General features: G+C 48.1%; 1 protein-coding gene across 6 annotated transcripts in view; it reads right to left on the bottom strand.

The window, feature by feature from the left end:
* Positions 1–19,032: 19,032 nt before the first annotated feature.
* The window catches only part of SPTBN1 (spectrin beta, non-erythrocytic 1), a 197,656-nt gene continuing 196,143 nt past the window's right edge, over positions 19,033–20,545 (bottom strand). For all 6 annotated transcript variants that reach the window (XM_072742171.1, XM_072742170.1, XM_072742174.1 and 3 more), the window contains one exon: positions 19,033–20,360. In XM_072742171.1, coding sequence (XP_072598272.1) covers positions 20,142–20,360 — 219 coding nt within the window. In that variant the 3' untranslated portion in view covers positions 19,033–20,141. The remainder of the gene's footprint in view (positions 20,361–20,545) is intronic.

Genomic DNA, 20,545 nt, shown 5'->3' with positions numbered 1-20,545 from the left:
CCTATAATATTTCTGGTTCTTATGCATGATAGCATCCGTTTTTATAATAGTTACTAATGTTCCACTGATTTACATCAGTATCACACTCTTTGCTAAAGTTTGAGAACATCTTTTCACAAATAGCAGTGCTCAAACCCATCAGGATCATCAGGATCATTTCTTTGACACCATCTCTTAACTTGATGTTAATTCATCATCTTCTTCAGGTAAATAATTTTATCTTTCAAAAATTTTCCATGGTTTTTGTTGGAAATTTGTCAAACATACTAATTTATTTGAGTAGAAATTGGGTTGGTTTTGTGTGTGTGTTTAATAATCTTTCTTTTAGGGGTGCCTGTGGCTCAGTCAGTTATACATCTGCCTTTAACTCAGGTCATGATCTCAGGGTCCTCAGGATAGAGCCCCATGTTGGGCTCCCTGCTCAGTGGGGGAATCTGCTTCTCCCTCTCCCTCTGTCCTTCCACCACGCATCCACCCACCTCTGCTACTTGTGCTTTCTCTCTCTCCAAAATAAATAAAAATATATATTTTTTTAATTCTCTCTCCCTCAATTTCTGCTCCTTACCCCCTGCTTGCACTCTCTTGCTGTCTCTCAAATAAACAAACAAATAAAATTCTTGATTCCAAAAGAAACATGGTTCTTCTTTTCATTTAGTCAGGACTTCCTGAAGCTCATTACCATTTTCATTTGTTAATTTGATTGGTTGGTTGGGTTTCTTCTCACAAGTCACCCATATTTCACATTAGAAGTATTCCTTGGTATTTTATGGGTTTTGTTTTGTGAAGGGCTCTCTTTCTGTTATGTTTTTCTAACCAATTATTCCTTATATGGAGGAATGTTAGAGATTATATATTTACCTTGAATCTGGTCCTTTTGGTGGCTCTATTATTATCCTGGAAAACAATTTCCAGCTTAGTTTTTCTGGGAATACAAGTTGTTTTGACACTTAAATTGGCCTGAAACTGTTAATTCAGGGGGAGAAATCATTAGTGGTACCACAATGGCCAATCAACAGGGTAAACGGGGTAATCTGAATGTTTACTTCCCTTCAATTTTACTGTTTTGTGGACACAGCCTGTTTTAGGGATGTTACCATGGAACTTTGTAAAAATAGAAATGTGAATGAATGCTGATGAATTACAAGTACAGGAATAATCCCTGATTTAGACATGAGCAGCGCACTCAGCTAACTCTCACTCTGTTTTGACAATTGCAGGTGAGGAGAGGTGAGAATCCTAAAATAGAAAGGAAATTAAAGAAATCAGCAGAATGGCTGAATCAGTGGTTGGTTTTAATTACCTGCCCCAATGTCTGAGCCTGTTCCATATTTAATTGGTTCTGCCTACCATCTTTGTTCAGATAAAGAGTCCTAAGAGAATTGGGAAGACATGGAGATTTGTCACTTGGTGCTGCCACAGAGGTACCCATATTGCCTTCCTTCTATCTTGGCCAAGAAGTGAGGTCATTCTTTGTCCTCTTCATTGCAAGTCTCCTTTAGATACACATGGACCTGGGCTCTGGTTCCCTTTGTCTTATCCCGAGAGCCAACTCTGGTGGGCAAAGCCACCTTGCCCAAGCTCCTAACTATGATGATGGGAAGCCGGGCACTCTGCTCCATGAAGAAGACCCATAGGGAGGACAAGGGATAAAAACACTGAGAGAAGAGTTGGGGGGGGGGGTTAGAAAGCTTGGTATGGACTGACAGATGTCTTAAGGGGAAAATTAAAAACTGTATAAAATTCCCTCTGTATTCTGTGTATGCTCCAGCATCGAAATATCCAACTTTCTCTCAGATAATGGCTGCAACCCCCTTCCTGTTAAAGATGTGGTTGATCAGAGTTACCTAACAATGCACATCTCCACCCTGCAGACAAAGGTGAAGAGAAAGGACTTAACATGTAAACCACCTGCATTTGTTGAACACCTGTTGCTCAGTTAAGATCGGTGAGAGGAAAGTCAAGATGGGGTCGCAATTTAGCAGAGGATGAATGTTCAAGTAGTGCACACAAGCTAGAAGGAATATTTCCACTGAGCAGTGTCGGTAACATGTTCAGAATTTCAAAGCAATATAGCTAGTAAAGAGCCAAGGGAAATGGCTTGGCCCTAAGAAGCAGCAGGAAAATGATAGAAAAGGTCATTTTGTGGGAAGCCTGGGTGGCTCAGTTGGTTAAGCATCTGCCTTCAGTTCAAGTCATGATCCCAAAGGTCCTGGGATCAAGCCCCATATCCGACTCTCTCCTCCGCAGGGAATCTGCTTTTCACTCTCCCTCTGCCTGCCACTCCCCATGCTTGTGCTCTGTCAAATTAATAAAATCTCTTTTTAAAAAAAGAAAGAAAAAAGTCATTTTTTACAATAGTAAATTACAAATACCCCCAAAGGATACAAAAATGCAGATCCATACACCATGATGTTTATAGCAGTATTATCTACAATAGCCAAACTACGGAGACAGCCCAAATGTCCATCAATTGATAAATGGATAAAGAAGATGTGGTGTATATTCTATAGAATACTACTCAGCCCTCAAAAGAATGAAATCTTGCCATTTGCAATGACATGGACAGAGCTAGAATGTATTACGTTAAGTGAAATAAGTCAGTCAGAGCAAGACAAGTACCATATGATTTTACTCATATGTGGAATTTAATAAACTAAACAGGTGTACATATAGAAGGGGGAAACAGAGGAGAGAAGTAAACCATAGGCAACTCTTTAAAAAAAAAAGATTTTATTTATTCATGACAGTCACAGAGAGAGGCAGAGACACAGGCAGAGGGAGAAGCAGGTTCCATGCAGGGAGCCCAACGTGGGACTCAATCCCGGGTCCCCAGGATCACACCCTGGGCTGAAGGCAGGCACTAAACTGCTGAGCTACCAGGGCCATCTTCCATAGGCAACTCTTAATGTCAGGTAAAAAACTGAGGGTTGGTGGAGGGAGGTGGGTGGAGGATGGGCTAGATGGGTGATGGGCATTAAGGAGGGCACGTGTTGGGATGAGCACTGGGTGTTGTTATGTAAGTGATGAATCACTGAATTCTATTCCTGAAAGCAATATTGCACTGTGTATTAACTAAGTGGAATTTAAATAAAAATTTAAGGGACACCTGGGTGGCTTAGTGGTTAAGTGCCTGCCTTCAGCCCAGGGCATGATCCTGGAGTCCTGGGATCAAGTCCCGCATCGGGCTCCCTGCATGGAGCCTGCTTCTCCCTTTGCCTATGTCTCTGCTTCTCCTCTCTGTGTCTCTCATGAATAAATAAATAAAATCTTAAAAACAAATAAATTAAAAAGTAAAAAAAAGTAAAAAAAAGTAAAGTGGGCAACCTCTTTAATAAACAACTGCTGTCCTGAAAATCGGTGTCTGGATGCACACTGGCATGAATCCCTAAGGAGAAGCCCCCTCAGGCTGGCATAGCTTAATGTCTGGAAGGCCAGAGGAAACAAATGTTCAATTGCTTTTCTTCTTTATTTGTGTGTTCTGACCTAGTGGCTCTGTCCCTTTCTCCTCCTAGATGGGTGCTCTCTTTATGGATTATTCTGGTATAAAATTAGGATGCACTCTTATTCCTGGTTGGGGGGGTGGGTAAGATATGAGTTCCAATGACACCCTGTTCTGGCAAAGGTGTTCTTCCTTCAAGCTAAGAGGGAACCCTGACCGCTTGCATTTGAGGATGCATGCGCCCCACCTTCACTTGTCTTGTTCACCTCTACACCCCAGAGCATGACACAGTGCACGGCACCACTGGTCACAGTGATTTTCATTGCATGAAAGCAATGCCTAGCGACACGTTCAACCTTTTATCTGTTCATTCCCACAGCTCCACAAGACCTCCTATCCTTCAGAAAGTTGTTTCAGACTGGGGTCCATGTCAGAGGAAGAAGGGACTTTTTTCTTCTATTTTCCTTTCCTGACAACAGAAAGAACATATTTTATCCTGAGAAAATTATCCAGGAGTGGAAAGTCACTCATTTCCTTAATTTGGTGGAAACCAAGACTGTGTCTTAAGGAACTGCTTCCATTCCTGGGAGATGGCCCAGGTTAGAGCTGCCACAAGAGCCTCAGCTCACCCAGGCCTGGAGACCCTTCTAGACAGGGAGCCATTTGGAATTGGGAGTGGGGTGGGGAGATGGATTTTTGTCAATTTTAGACTTTCATTTATTTGGACTTTGACTCAAGAGGAAGATCATTTGATTTCAAAATGTAGTTCCTTTGGACTTACCATACAACTAGGTCTAATCTTTAAACTTTCCTTTCTCCCTGATAATTTATAATGGATGAGGAATTTATAGTCCACATCTGGGATGTGGACTCTTTATAATGTTTGCATTTTATGTGTGGCGTATCTTACCGTTATCATTTGCTTTCATCAAAGAACCTCTGGTGATAAACAATGTGTGTCTGATTTATTTATTTATTTATTTATTTATTTTAAAATCTTTTTTTTTTTTTTTAAGATTTTTATTTATTTATTTATTTATTCATTCGAGACACAGAGAGGGAGAGAGAGAGGCAGAGACACAGGCAGAGGAGGAAGCAGGCTCCCTGCAGGGAGCCCCATGTGGAACTGGATCCCAGGTCTCCAGGATCAGGCCCTGGGCTGAAGGTGGCGCTAAACCGCTGAGCCACCCGGGGCTGCCCCAATGTGTCTGATTTAAACAGGGTAGGATATTTGCAAATGACATATCAAATAAAGGGCTAGTTTCCAAAATCTATAAAGAACTTCTTAAACTCAACACCAAAGAAACAAACAATCCAATCATGAAATGGGCAAAAGACATGAAGAGAAATCTCACAAAAGAAGACATGGACATGGCCAACATGCACATGAGAAAATGCTCTGCATCACTTGCCATCAGGGAAATACAAATCAAAACCACAATGAGATACCACCTCACCCCAGTGAGAATGGGGAAAATTAACAAGGCAGGAAACAACAAATGTTGGAGAGGATGTGGAGAAAAGAGAACCCTCTTGCACTGTTGGTGGGAATGTGAACTGGTGCAGCCACTCTGGAAAACTGTGTGGAGGTTCCTCAAAGAGTTAAAAATAGACCTGCCCTATGACCCAGCAATTGCACTGTTGGGGATTTACCCCAAAGATTCAGATGCAATGAAACGCCGGGACACCTGCACCCCGATGTTTCTAGCAGGGTCCACAATAGCCAAACTGTGGAAGGAGCCTCAGTGTCCATCGAAAGATAAATGGATAAAGAAGATGTGGTTTATGTATACACTGGAATATTCCTCAGCCATTAGAAACGACAAATACCCACCATTTGCTTCGATGTGGATGGAACTGGAGGGTATTATGCTGAGTGAAGTAAGTCAATCGGAGAAGGACAAACAGTGTATGTTCTCATTCATTTGGGGAATATAAATAATAGTGAAAGGGAATATAAGGGAAGGGAGAAGAAATGTGTGGGAAATATCAGGAAGGGAGACAGAACATAAAGACTCCTAACTCTGGGAAACGAACTAGGGGTGGTGGAAGGGGAGGAGGGCGGAGGGTGAGGGGGAATGGGTGACGGGCACTGAGGGGGACACTTGACGGGATGAGCACTGGGTGTTTTTCTGTATGTTGGTAAATTGAACACCAATAAAAATTAATTTATTAAAAAAAATAAACGGGGTAGGAAACAGACCAGGTATGTCCAGCTCTGTGTACAATAACCTTGGGGCTTAAGGTATGGATGTGACCCACCTCAGAGCCTTCTGCCGTCAACACCTAAACTACCCAGCAGATTGTGGGGGGGTCTGAACCTTATACAATTTGTAGGGAGGGAATGGCTTAAGGAAAAGGGAACATAAAATGATGAATACAAAATTAAGCATAAGCCCATGGCAGGGAGCTGAACAAGGGAGGGTCACATAGCATCAGTATCCTTAGCTTTGATAAATCCACCCGTCTGCCCACCTGCCATCTGTAGGACACCCAAAGAAAACAGTGCCTCCTCCACAAGGGTAGGAGGAGGACCCTCCCCATGAGTTGCAGACCTCTCCCAAGATAGCTGCACCCCCTGGTGGACCATACACTTAACAGTTGCTTGCAAACCCCTCTAAAACAATGTCATTCACAACAGACTCTTTTCATCAATATCTGTGGCCTCCACTGTAACCTCACTACCAAGTTATAATGAAAGTGAGTCTTAGATTGAATTCCTTCACTCATGTAAATGTTAATTAGCCAGGAGGCATGAAATAATCCTACAACCTGTTTCTGGGATCTCTGTGAAGTCCCAGCTCTGTTCTGTGCATGGAAAGTTAACTAGATGCAAATAGGATAATATTCTGGTGACAGGATATAGTTAGATATAGGCACAATTTTTTCTAATTCACAGTCTATATCCAATTTTGTCATTGTCTCAGCAATGTTCCCTCTACCTATTTTTTGTCTTGGTCTGGTATCCCTTCCAGGATCACAGGTTGCAAGTGGTCATGAAGTCTCTCTGCCTCTTCTTTTTTTTTTTTTTTTTGTCTGCCTCTTCTAACCTGGGATGGCACCCCAATCATTTTGTGCCTCTGTCTACCTTGACATTTTTGAAGAGTAAAGACTAGTTAGGTTGTAGACTATTCCTCATTTTGGCTTTTCCTGATGTCTCCTTGTGATTAAATTAAGGCTGTACATTTTTGGTAGGAATGCTACAGAAGTGATGCCATGCATCATATCAGGAAGCACATGACACTGGTTTGTCCCAATACTGGGTGATGTTAACTTTGATGACTTGGTTACAAAGGGGCACTCTGACTGTGTGGGGCACACAGTCATTAATAAGCAATCACCAGGAAGATACTTTGACAATTTGTAAAAACACAGTTTGTCATGAAACTCACCTACTATTTTAGGTAGCATCGATGAGTTTCTAATTCAATCATCTATATTTATTGTTTATTTTTTATTACAAGGAAGAACTTGGTTTCAGCATGAACTCATGATATTTTATTCAATGGATGGTAATTCACTATCACCAAAAATTTTAAAAACTATTAGGGTTACAGTGGAATTGTCTATAATTTCCAACCCCCATCTTGTATACCTGTCATTTGGCTGATGACATCCATTTGTCTAATTACCAGAGCTTCTGTTGCTAATCAGAGACCAAGAGAGCTGATGCACATTTAGTAGCCAAATGATCCCTGGAGTGTATATTCCTGAATTGGGAAAATTGAATACTCACAGAGTGTAGATGAAAGAACATATTAATATCACAGTGCCTATGCTGAAGAATTTAAATTATACAGGTCATCAATCATTAAACCTGAGAAGTCAACAGAATGAAAAGTTGGGTAACATTAAGAGGAAATGTACCCACCTCTTTTTGGAGCTGAATCAGTACTGTTTTTGCTCTCCATTTGATACACTTGCCTACCACCTCTCCCATTCTAAAACACAGATAGTCAGATCTGATCAAGTACTGTGTCAACAAAATAAAACTGTAAAAAAACCCAATAGCATTAAACTCTTAGAATTAGAAAATGCCAATAGTAAAATAGACAGTGCTGGTGGAAAAACATATATAGTTAAGAAACTAGAAAGAGGATCAAAGGGTGGGTTAGTGAAATCAAAATAAATATAAATTTATAGGACTGAAATATAAATTTATTATGAATACATTTTCATTCACTGACCTAACAAATGCTTACTGATTGCATGCTGTGTGTTACGCTTAGCCAGTGAACTAAACACATGGGCCCCAGTTCACGTTGTGTTTCTGCAATGAGACAACAAGTAAATAATGTTAGCTGTATCCGGTGTTAAATAAATATCAGATGCTCAATTAAAATCAGACATTAGAGTTCAAATTTGGAAAGGGGACAAGTGAAGTTTGTTTACTGGTAGTATTGAGGTAACTGGCTTGAAAGTGGGGGAAAACTGAAGTTAGAGGCACTCCTTATTAAGGACACCAAAATAAACTTCAGCAGAATGTATTCAAAAGTAAGCATTGAGTGAAAAGCACAAAATAAGGGGAACCTGGGTGGCTCAGTCAGCTAAGCATCTGGCTCTGGGTTTTGCTCAGGTCAGGATCTCAGGGTTATGGGATGGAGCCCTGCATCCAGCTCTTGGCTCAGCAGAGTCAAGTTGTCTCTCTCCCTCTGCTCTCAAATAAATAAATAAAAATAAAAATAAAAGCACTAAAGAACCAGGCTATTAGATCTATGAAAGATGAATGTCCTCAGTAATGAAGTAATAAAGTCACAAAGGGGGAAAAAAATGGGTGGATCTTAACATTTAAATGTTTTAAATTCCATGCCAAAACAAAGAGCAGACTGGGGAAAATAGTTTGATTCCCTATAACTGATAAAAGTAAAAAATCTAGAGAAAGTATTTCAATGCATAACCCAAACCATGATGACTTCAATAAATAAGTAGGTTACAGATGCTGTGGTGGACATGTGGCTTTTTCTTTAACCTGTGATAGAGCAACAGCCCCCCAGAGATATCCACATCCTCATCCTAGAACCTAGGAATGTGTTACTTTACATGACAGAGGAATAAAGTTTGCCCATTAACTAACCTTAAAATGAGATTGCCCTGGATTAAGCAGGTGGGCGGGGTATAATCACAAGGGTCCTTAAAAGTGGAGGAGAGATGTGGACATTCAGAGTGCTGTGTTATGAGGACTTGCACCCATTATTACTGGTTTTGAAGACGCAAAAAGAGAGCCACAAGCCAAGGAATGCAGGCGGGAGGGGCCAGGAAACACATTCTCCCCTCACGCGTCCAGAAAGGAAGCAGCCCCACTACCACTTACATTTCAGCCACAGACACTAGTGTCTGACTTCTAATTTACAGAACCGTAAGAGAAAAAAATTATGTTGTCTTCAGCCATAAGCTTATGGTAACTTGTCGTGGCAGCAACAGAAACCTAATAGGGCCACCCCGCTTTTTAACCCCGTTTCTATGTCTGCAGAACCTACCGCCTCTTGAGGCAGGCCCTCCCTCTAGAGAGAATTAGGACGCCTCTTCCCAGCCTTCCCGGAGGTGAGGGCCCCAGTCAGCGATCGTAATGCACCTGCACGACTTTGAATTGGAAGCTGGCGATGGGAAGGAGGAGAGCCTGGGCAGGACCTGCTGTCACCACAGGCGGCAGGGCAGGAGCTCCGGAGGCAGCGTGACTGTGGGTGCTTGTGCATCCTCGCCCAGCAACAAGGTGAAGGAGCCCGTCCTAAGCAGGCAGCAGGACTTTGGGCATCACTCCTGGCTGTAAAAACCCTCAGCCTGGTGCTCTGGCCCTCCTGGACATCCTGGGGCCCTTAATAAATTCCTTTTCAACTAGCCAGAGCTGGTTTTCATGACTTGTGATCCAGGAGCCTCAGTGATCCTGGTCTGAACAGAAAATTCACTCAAAAGGAAAAAGAAATGTCAAACATAGGAGAGCCAGTTAACCTTAGCTTGTAGGCAAAGAAACTCAAAGCAAGCCTGAGATGCTATATTGCATTTACTACAAAAAAAAAAAAAAAAAAGTTGGGGGGGAGGGGCAAGATTGTTACCCTTATTTATAGTTAGCAACTAAGTGGATAGATGGTTTAGAAAGGGGTAATAGGAAAATGAAGCAAAAAAGCATTTTCCCAAGAAAATGTGGCAAGGTGTGATGAGGCTTAATCTTTTGTGTGCCTATATGAGAGGAGTTACTGATGTGGTCCTAAAATGTGGTGGGCTGTGGGTAAGATTTGCATTAGGACCCCAGAAGATCTTAGGGAGCAACAGGATAGAGACCCAATCCCAAGTTCCTGAAATGTGAAGTTCCCAAAGCTGTCAGGGTGGCTGAAATTGAAGTTCTGAGCTGAAAAGGGCAATGAGCTCCACAAGGGTGGGAAGAGGCCGGCTTTGGAGGTCTGTAAGCTGTACTGAGGGAAGGAATTACGGGGGAATGTGGTCTGTGAAGTGGCCCTACGTGGATGGAGTTAACAGCCACGGAAAACTGCCTTGGGAAGAAGCAAGTCAGAGCAATAATTTTAGGAGCATGTCTCTTTGGTGGGGAGTGATCTTATTGCTAAATGCCTAGAATTTGAAGAACGTTTTCCTGACTGGTGGTGCGTTGACCCAATGGACAATTACATATCGCCCTTGAAATAAGAATCAGAAAGTGTGGGCGTCTGGGTGGCTCAGTGGTTGAGCGTCTGCCTTTGGGCTCAGGTCGTGATCCCAGGATCCTGGGATCGAGTCCTGCATAGGGCTCCCTGCATGGAGCCTGCTTCTCCCTCTGCCTGTGTCTCTGCCTCTCTCTCTGTGTCTTTCATGAATAAATAAATAAAATCCTCCAAAAATTAAAAAAAAAAAAAAAAAGAATAAGAAAGTGTATCAGAGCCCCGGGATGGTTGAGCATCTGATTCTTGGTTTCGGCTCAGGTCATGATCTCAGGTGCTGAGATGCAGCCCCTCCTAGTGCTCCACACTCGGTGTGTGGGGGGGTGCTTCCCTTCTCCCTCTTCCCCTCCCCCATTCATGCTCTCTCTCTGTCTCTCTCTCAAATAAATAAATAAATCTTAAAAAAACCCCACAAAGTATAATACATAATAAGACTGTGACATAAGCTTAAGTGAAAATACTAGGGCAGCCTGGGTGGCTTAGCAGTTTAGCGCCGGCTTCAGCTCAGGGCGTGATCCTGGAGACCCCGGATCGAGTCCCACCTCAGGCTCCCTGCATGGAGCCTGCTTCTCCCTCTGCCTGTATCTCTCTCTCTCTGTGTCTCTCATGAATAAATAAATAAAATCTTTAAAAAAGAAAATACCATACAGAGAAGTACATACGATGTTTCACCGCGTGGAATTCTACGCAGGCGGGGACGACAGCCAGGAGTCTGGTGGGCAGCGGGAGAGTCAGGGCTCAGAGCAACGAGAAATGACAAGTCCGAGAACAAAGGGGCCTGTGACCGTCGTGGAGCTGGGGTCTGACCCCCCCCCCCCCCCCCCCCCGGAGCCCATCAGTTCCTATAGCTCGTCCTCACCGCCTTCAGCTGTGAAGGAGATTGAATGAACCTGTCCACACAGGCTGGGAGCTGACCTTCTTCCTTTCCTCTCCTGGTTTTTAAACACCACACCTGGGCCCGGCGTTCGGGGCTGAGCCATGATTTATTTTGCCACCTGAGGCCACAGAGGACCCAGCTGGTCAGAGGATGCTTCCCCCCCTTTCCCCCCTCTTTCTTCTCGTCTTTCCTTCTGAACACGTATTGGGTCCCCATGTCCTCCGCTTGACCTTCACTTTGACCCAGAAAGGCCTTCGGTGCGTGGACAGTCCAGGTCGGGGCGGCTGCAGACTTGCGAGCAGCAGGCCGCCGCCAGCCTGCAGTGACGTCGCACAGGGCTCTGGGGGCCACCCCACAGCTCGGCCACTAAGCTCCAGAGGAACACGGGTGCTGAGGGGCCGGCGATGGGCCGAGAGCCTGGGACCCAGGCTTCGTGGCAGTTAGGTGGACGGCCCCTAGGAGCCCCCTTTCCGGGGATGGTTGACGCGCAGAGACCCCCTTTCCCTCCGCTGGCTGGCGCTGGTCGGTCTCCAACCGGGGCGAGCGGCTTCAGGAGGGCAGTCAGTAGGGACGGAGTGTGGCCCCGGGGAGGCACGTCGGAATTCGAGTCCCGAGCCGCGGCTCACACGCACTTAACTCCCCAAGCTGCCTCCCCCCGCTGCACCATCAGGAGGCCGCGGCGCCCCAGGGTCGCCCTGAGGACTCGGGAGACTCAGGGTGCTAAGCACCCTGCCCGCAGGCCGCGCCGACCTCAGCAAGCCCAAGCCACCTGTCTGGGGAACAAGCGCAGGACACCAGAGGTTCAGAGGCCTGGGCCTCAGTCCCGGCCGGGTTTTCCCAGCTGTTCTGGCACATTCGTGCTCCCCGTGTCCCGGTGGAGACCAGCTCCTGTTTCGCTCGCGGCCTGCACATGGTGCCGGGGCAGCCTGGGCGACACCCTGCTCAGAGGCCGAAGATCGCCAGGCAGCTGGGCGGGGACGAGGCCACCACGCGGCTGACCAGGCCGGAGCTCCAGAACGTTCTGGGACACCCTCCCTGTAGGCTCCCTACCAGCTCGGGCTGGGCCTCTGCTTCCCCGCGGTCGCCGAGCGGGCTGACCCACGTGGCCCAGGGCACAGGGCCATGGCCCCGGGTCACTGAGGTCACGCCGCTTGCCCCCTGCGAGGGTCCTCTGGGCGGCCCGGGGCTCTGAAGGCAGCCCCCCGCCAGGGTCTGCGGCGCCAAGGGGCCCTCGGGTCGCAGTCCCCCAGCCGGGCAGCCTCCCCGGGGGGAAGCGCCACAGAGAGATGAGGAAAACGCCAAGGGTCGCAATGAAAAGGGCCGGTTGGTCTTTGCAAACTGTCCTGTGAATGTGAATCCCGAGGAACGCCAGGCATTGCACCCCTCACTTCCACAGCCGCAGGGGAGCGGTGGGGGCTGCCGCGGCACCAGGCCCGGCCGCCCCCCTGGGCCCGCTCAGTACCCCCAGCTGGGCTGCAGGAGACCCCTGGGCCCTCTAGGACACGAACACCTGGCGTGGTTTTACCTCCCGCCGCCGTGAGGATTTTGTAAGGAACACGCTGGCAGGAGCTGATCCGAGGAGGGGAGGGCTGCCGGGGCCACCGCGCACCCACACGGTTGTGTCTTGGCCAAATGACGTTCCGACCATTACCTCAGGCCCTCAGGACTCCCCAGATCAATAATGAGCACCTTTTGGAGAACTGTGTTTCAAAAGAAAAAAAAAATGCAACTCCTTATCCAAATGTTTGGTTAATTCATACATTTCCAGCATCCCAGTACCTTCTCCAGCTGCTGGGCTTCCTAGTGTCTAAGGCAACCCTCCAGGGACCCTGGAGAAGGGGACCCTGCGGACAGTAGCAAGAGGGCCCAGACCCCTCCCGGCCCTTCCTACTCAGTAGCCCGCGTCTGTTCTCTGGAGCCAGGTGCACCCCAAACGAGCGTCGTGGAGGGAAAGCCCGCTGGCAGTATGGACACGGGCAAGGTCAGGGGCAACCTTGAATACCTTAGCAAATGTGCTTTAAAATACAAAGAGTGGGGCGCCTGGGTGGCTCAGTGGGTTGGGCGTCCGACTGGATTTTGGCTCAGGTCATGATCTCGGGTCATGCGATCAAGCCCCACGTCGGGCTCCGTGCTAGGTGTCGAGCCTGCTTAAGATTCTCTCTCTCTCCCTCCCTCTGCCCCTCCTCCCCATTCTCTCTCTCTCCCCCAAAATAAAATAAAAATTAAATAAAATGAGCTTCAAACCTAACTTCAAGAGGAGGCCCTTCTAGAAACACCGTTTCTCCTTTTCAGAGAAAAAGTAGTGGTTTCTCAAACCCCACCCCTTTTGAACCCAACACGTTTATGTGGAGATATACAGCATTTGGGGAGCTGGGCAGACAGTGGGGGCTTTAGCATCCCCACACTCAGATTCCATCAACCCCCCCCCCCCACTCTACCTCACCCAAGCCACCCTTTGATGATGTCATTTTTTTCAATCCTATATGGTGAGGGACACTGAGGGCCCAACCACCCATGTCCCTGCTGTAACGACCTGTGGTTTGGGTAGACCAGGGGGCGCCCGGGTGGCCTGAGGTGATCTCTCTTGTGGTTCAGGTAGGGATGCGAGATCGAAGTCAATCCATTTCCAGTGAAACTTGTGGCCCCTTTGTGTTGTTGTGTTTGGACGAGGAGCCCTTTTTTTTTTTAAAGTTGTTTAGGTATATTGAGCACAGTAACAACTTTTCTTTTTATAATTTTTAATTATTTATGATAGTCACACAGAGAAAGAGAGAGAGAGAGAGGCAGAGACACAGGCAGAGGGAGAAGCAGGCTCCATGCACCGGGAGCCCGACGTGGGATTCGATCCCGGGTCTCCAGGATCGTGCCCTGGGCCAAAGGCAGGTGCCAAACCGCTGTGCCACCCAGGGATCCCTGACGAGAAGCCTTTTGCCTCCTCTTAGATGTGACCCTGGGAGCACGGGGGGCTGCTGCCACCAGGAGGGAGCCCAGCCTGAGGCCAGGAGTGACAGTGATGCAGGCGGGAGTGTGGGCCTGGGACGGTACAGACATACCGACCCATCGGGAGCGTGGGCAGCAAATCAACCTGTCATCCAGTCCTACCCTGGGCCCGAGGCCCGCCGTGCCCCACGGTGGGTGTGCGGGTGTGTGCTCGCTGTCACCCGCCGCCAGCGCCCTCGCACAAATTTAGGGAGGCCTCCTGTGAGCAGCACGGGGCCCTGGGGAAGGGGTTTTTGGAGGGCAGTGGCCTTCACCTCATTCCTTCAGCTCCCCTCCCTTTTTATACAATTTTATGTACTTATTCATGAGAGACACAGAGAGAGAGAGGCAGAGACACAGTAGAGGGAGAAGCAGGCTCCACGCAGGGAACCTGGCGAAGACTCGAACCCAGGACCCCGGGATCACGCCCTGGGCCCGAGGCAGGCGCTAAACTGCTGAGCCACCCGGGGGGCCCCCTTCAGTCCCCTTTTAAAGGTTGGAAGAGCCAGGTTCTGAGGAAGCGGACGTGAGGAGGGTGGCAAGCCCCCAGCCCCCACCTGCCCCCCCCAGCCCCCACCTGCCCCCCCGGCTGCCCCCCACCTGCTCCCCGCGAGGGCGCCCGGGGCACCAGGGGAGGCTCCGGGGGGCCCCTTCCCGCGCCAACGGCGACTGCGAGGGGGTCGCGCCCCAGGGAGGCCGCGGTGAGGCCCGCCCGCTCCCCCCGCCGCGGGATGCAGGGGCCGCGCCGCACCCCACAACCTCCCCGCGCCTCCCTCTGCTCAGAGCATCAGTTTCGGGGAGCCCCGCGGCTCTTCGCCCCCTCCCGCCCCCTCCCTCCCCCGCTCCCGGGCACAAGGGGGCACAAGGGGGCACAAGGGGGCCCCAGAGCCCGACACGCACCCGAGCGGACGAGCGAGGGCCCCGCGGAGGCTGGTGCCAGCCCGGCCGCGCCCCAGGACGCGTGCGCCGCGGGGACGCCCGGAGCAGGGGCGGGCGGGGCGGGGCGGGGCGGGGGGGCCCTGCTCGGGGCAGCGGCCTCCTGCTGTGCCGCCCCCGCCCGCGGGGAAGCAAGCCCGAGGGCCGCCTGGAGGCTCCAGCCCCGGGAAACCCGGGCCCCCCCAGGGCCCCCCCAGCCGGCCCCCTCTGAGCTCCGGGCAGCCCGGAACGGGGCGTCCTGCCCCCCCCCACCCCCCCCCCCCCCCCCCGGCAGCCCGGGGCGTCCTCGGGAGGCTCCGCGGTGGCGCTTCCCCAGCCGGGAGAGCACCCGGGCAGCGCCGGAGACACTGGGCCCCTCCAGTTCTGCTTCCTGAATCCCTTGCAGGACCAGGCCCATCTTTTAGAAAAAAAAAAAAAAAAGCCTTCGGCGCTCCCAACGGGAGGTAACGTCCTTTCCCACGTTCAAGCCAGTTGGATTTTTTTTTTTTTTAACCTTGAAGAACTCCTCTTTCTAGGGTGGCCTGTGCTATGTTAGGTCCAAACTTTGCAAGACTCGGGACTCGCACTTACTTCTCCCTTGGGAAGTCCTTACGCGGCCTGGAGGTCAAGGGAGCGCGGGCTGGCCCGAGGGGGCGCGAGCGGGCAGGAGGGGGCGAGCTCGGAAGGCCCCGGCCCGGACACCCTGGGGGCGAGGGGCGGGTGGGACCCAGGGAGCACATGCAAAATGTTTTTAAAAACGGTTCTCAACATTCCTGGGCATTCCCCGCCCCCGCCCCCCACCCCGGAGAGATGAAGATCTAGGCCCACCCCAAGCGCCCCGCACACACGGTCGGTCATCGCAGCTTTCTTCCTAAACAGCCCCAGACTGGGAGCTGCCCCGATGCCCTTCAGTGGGTGAGCGCACACGGGAACCTGGAAGATTTATGCTGAGTGGGAAAAGCAGCCAGGCCTGCATGCTTGTGACACCCTGTGTGACTGCATGCACACATACCTGAAACGACACTTCTGAAATGACCAAGACTTAACGTCGGGGAGCAGGCGGCTGGTTGCTGGCAAGGTGTGGCAGTAACAGGGCAGCAGGAGGGATCCTGCAGCTGGGGAAACGTGGACTCCTGACTGGGTCGGTGGCAACACTCTGGATGGGACACTGCACTCCAGTTCTGCAGGATGTGACCATGGGGAGCACTGCTGAGGGGAACCCAGTTATCTCTTACAACCACGTGTGAATCAATCCACAAGTACCACAACGTAAAAAAAGTAGTAGCATCACCACCACCACCACCACAAACCCCAAAACTGTTCTTATTGGTGGTGGTATTAGTATTGCTATACTGAGTTTATGTGTGTGATAAAGCAAGTGAGTCACCCTAAGATATTCTAATTCTATGCCCCCAGATCTTTTGAGTGCTGATTCTGGGTGGAAAAGATTATGGCATAATAGAGGAAACGTCAAGTAAAAAACCCTGAATTGCAGTATGAACTCATGAGTTATTTTTATCTACCGATTCACACAGAAAAAAGGACCAACCCAATAGCAAAGATCAGTTCTAACACAAAAATTATGGTTTTGAAATTATCATTTTCCATTCAAAGAAATCAGGGTTTCTTAGAGAGTTCTGATTGCAGGTCTGGGGGTAAGAAATGTACTGGTGAGCCTGGGACGGCTTGTCATGCCAGGGAGGGAGGAAAAGTATTAAAGGTGACTCGGGTTTTATCAAAAGGACTCAGAAGCCAACTTGAAGGGACTTCCACCAGCCAAAGATGGGACATCTTTCAAGGAGGATAATTCCATTGATAGTTGGCATTGGGAGGTGGAAAGTGAAAGGCTTCACTGTGACTCTCAATGGTGAGAGAAACCTTGAACTTTTTTTTTTTTTTATGGCTTTTGGTGTATGGGTCATGCTTAGAAAAGTCGGTTTATTTTTTTTAAAGATTTTACATATTCATGAGAGACACACAGAGAGAGGCGGAGACACAGGCTCCTTGCAAGGAGCCTGATGTGGGACTTGATCCCGGACCCTGGGATCACAACCTGAGCCAAAGGCAGACGCTCAATGGCTGAGCCGCCCAGGTGTCCTTAGAAAAGTCAGTTTGAATGATGGGAAAGACTCAAGCTTTTAGCCAACCTTCCCTTTTTTTAAAAAACTAGGATTTTATTTGACAAAGAGTGTGCATGGTTGTGTGCACACACAAGCAGGGGGAGTGGCAGGCTGAGGCGGAGGGAGAAGTAGGCCTCCCTCTGAGCAGGGGGTCCAGTGCGGAGCTGGATCCCAGGATCCCAGGATCATGACCTGAGCCAAAGGCAGATACTTAACAGACTCAGCACCCCCACAGCCCTATCCTACCTCTCCTATTTGAATTCTACCACTAGACCAAAGAAAATAAGGATTCCAACTAAAAAATGAAAATAACATACGCAGAGAGAAGTGCCATAGGACCCTCCACACACAACCAACCCTAACAGCGCCAAGCACTGGGTGGTAACGATGTGTCCACCACCCAGTCTGATACACTCTATTTCATCCACTGAAGAGGACACTAGTTGGAAGCAGCAGCAGCACTTCAAGTACCCCAAGAAAACACAACCCTGAGGTACCATCAATTGAGGATGCATTCAACTTCAGTGATGGTCAAGTGAGACAACAGCGTCCTTTAATCAATCAACACCCATTTCATATCCTGACAGTCGTATTTTACTGCTTCGCACTTCTCAGATGCACAGAGGGCAGTATTATCACCCATCCTAGATCACTAAAAAGTAAAATAGTACACCACTAGGGCAATAAAAATGTGCACCATCCTCAAAGTACTAAATAGTGTATAGGATTAAAAAAAAAAAAAACAACCCACCCCATATTTACCATGATAGGATTGATAATCACGATCCTCTACGGCCTGTAGCCTCATCCAGTGAACACGTATTGTTGGGGTTTTCTGATCGTACCTGTTCACATCGGCACCTGATGACCCACAGAATCCAGTCTTCCGCTGCTGCTGCTCCCACTGCCCATCATCTTTCCCTTTCAGGCTGCAGTGGATCCTCAGCAAATGCGGTAAGGAAAGCAAGTACCTCCAAATCCAAGTTGCGTATTCAGGGATCTGTAAACCTCTGGAACTATCTGCAAGATATCCCATGCATATTTTTTATGGGATCCTGTAATTGCTGGTTATTTTCCTTTTAAGTGTGTCTTGCCTGCATCTGGCTGGCTCTGTCAAGAGCAGGCGGTCACCAATCAGGATTATTTTCCAATCACTTTGTGAGAGGATCATCTGTTGAGACAGGATTCCAATCGTATGGAAGGCAAGGGTGAGTCACACGGAGATAAATGGGCTTGGGTGCATGAGAGAAGGAGAGAGGGCCAGTTTCTGGGGTCACAAAAGACTTCAATGCCATTCAGCTGTGGAGCTCAGGACTGACATTACGTTAGGCGTGGGCCTCTGTGGAACAGCTTACTGAAAACCCCTAATACTAGCATCCTGTGCTGCTCCATGTAAGAAAATATGCAAGTGGTCTGGAGTCAATGTACCCAGATTAAAAAAAAGGACAAGTATAACATGCATATATACCCGTGATCCCATGATGGCACCACTGAATGGGGCCCCCATGGGCCAAATCTGTCCTATCCTCTGTTTCTGTATGATCCGTATAAAACAGATTTTACATTAAAAAAAAATTGTTTTAATCAGAAGAATATCGTACAGCATGTAAAGATTACATAAAATTCACGTATGTGTCCACAAATAGTTTTACTGGAACAATCATGCCCATTCCCTCACACATCATCGATGGCTGCCTCTGTACTCCACGGTAAGCAGCTTCCACAGATGGGAGTCTAACCCACAAAGGCTAAAGTACTGGCCATCTCTGGCCCTTTACAGGAAAAGTTTGCTAATACCTTCCTCAGAACTCAGGTTTAGCAAGTTCGCTGTTAGCTTTTTCATAAATAAAAGATAAAATCTGAATGTGTAGCTGCAAAACATCTCACATTTATTGTTTGCAGTAGTTTTCAAAGCCGGTGCACCATACACGCACAAAAACACAAAACAGGAACCCAGGGGGACAGTCTAGTGTTTCCCGTTTGCTATTCCTGGCTTTGTGATGTCCCTACATGGCGTGCACGCAGGAGAGAAAAGACAACAATTACCCGCCGTGCTAGATTTAAAAGCATTTAATGACATAGCATATATTTAACAGGGCAAAAGTTGAGAGGTACAGGTCAGACGACTGAGCGCCAGGCCGGAGCGACCACCTCTCGGCTCAGGCCCGGCCTCTGGAGTTCATTCCTATCAATGCCATTTTGATTGTGCAGTAAGATGAAAATTTTGTCATTACAATCGTTACAGTGACAAAGAAATGCACACTATGTATCAAAGAGCAAGGTAATGAAGCAAATTATAACACAGTGTGGCAACGCACGAGCAAGTAACCATTAGAGTAACATGACTTTGTCCAGTAAATGCTTCAGTTCCACTTGTACACTTACCAATGATTTAAAGGGTTTATTATACATCTAGTTTTATTATACTTTGTACTAGAATTATCTCAAACATACAATATAATGTATTTCAGCAAAAAAAAAAAAAACTGAAATTACAGATTATTTAAAACAGTATCAATTTTCTATTCCTTCTCTTATACCGGTATACCGACATTCTCAACTGTCCTTGCAGGTGACGCAGAAAAAGCCGCAGGGCATGTGTTAGTAAGTGATGCCAGATACAAACGGTTTGGTCTGTAGATTGAACATGGAGCTGCACTGTCGCTGCAGCGAGATCATAATACACGATCTGTTTAATCAAGGTTAGACCCGTCGTGGGCACTTCTAATAGTCAAGACTCAAGGTAACCACTGGAAATAAATGGAAGAGAATGGTGTCAGGAAATTGGTACATTTTTGTCTCTGGTGAGCACAGGAAATATTGTTTAAGCACCGCTGCCTTGCATACCAACAGCACTAGAGGCGGGTTATTTCCAACGCAGCCTCACAAAATTGAGGAACAGTTTAAATATTGAGATCTAATCTATATAATTTCATTAAAAAAAATCTGGTCTTCCCTCTGCACCTCAAACTTTTGTAACTTGGAGATAAAGTGTTTAGGTGTATTTCCCCCACCCACCCCCCAAGAAATGCTCTATAAATTAAAAAAAAAAATCAACCACATTGAAGAACATTAGGCACAGAGAGTAATGTGTTGGTTCTGAGCTTGCATGCTGGAGTTTCACTGAAAAGGTAAGAGAAGGGCAGGAGGTAAAGGAAAGGAGTTCACTTCTTTTTGCCAAAAATGCTGAACCGCTTCTCCTTGTCTTTCTCTTTGTCCTTCTCCCGCTTGCCGGGGCTAGACTCGCTGGTGATGGTGACGACGCTGGTGGGCAAGGTCTGTGCCCGGCTGGATGCTGGCGTGCTCTGGGTGCTGGCGGACACCTCGTGTTTATCAGAGGAGATGGCGGAGGAGATGGCCTGGATCCATGTGTTCATTTCCTCCTGGACAAAGGACCACAGGGGAGACTCAGCCAAGAGGGATGGGCTCAAAACACTCTCACTTCACCTGCCCAACCATATGCGCCTCCATCAGTCAGAAGGCTTGGGAAGGTTAGCCCACGGGGGCATCTGGCTAACAGAGAGACATGCAGTTCTCACGTGACCCTCAGTGGAGCGAGTATGATTCA

Source organism: Vulpes vulpes, chromosome 16 (genome assembly GCF_048418805.1).
Source record: "Vulpes vulpes isolate BD-2025 chromosome 16, VulVul3, whole genome shotgun sequence".
Classification (NCBI taxonomy): domain Eukaryota; kingdom Metazoa; phylum Chordata; class Mammalia; order Carnivora; family Canidae; genus Vulpes; species Vulpes vulpes.
This window is presented reverse-complemented; position numbering and strand designations above follow the sequence as displayed.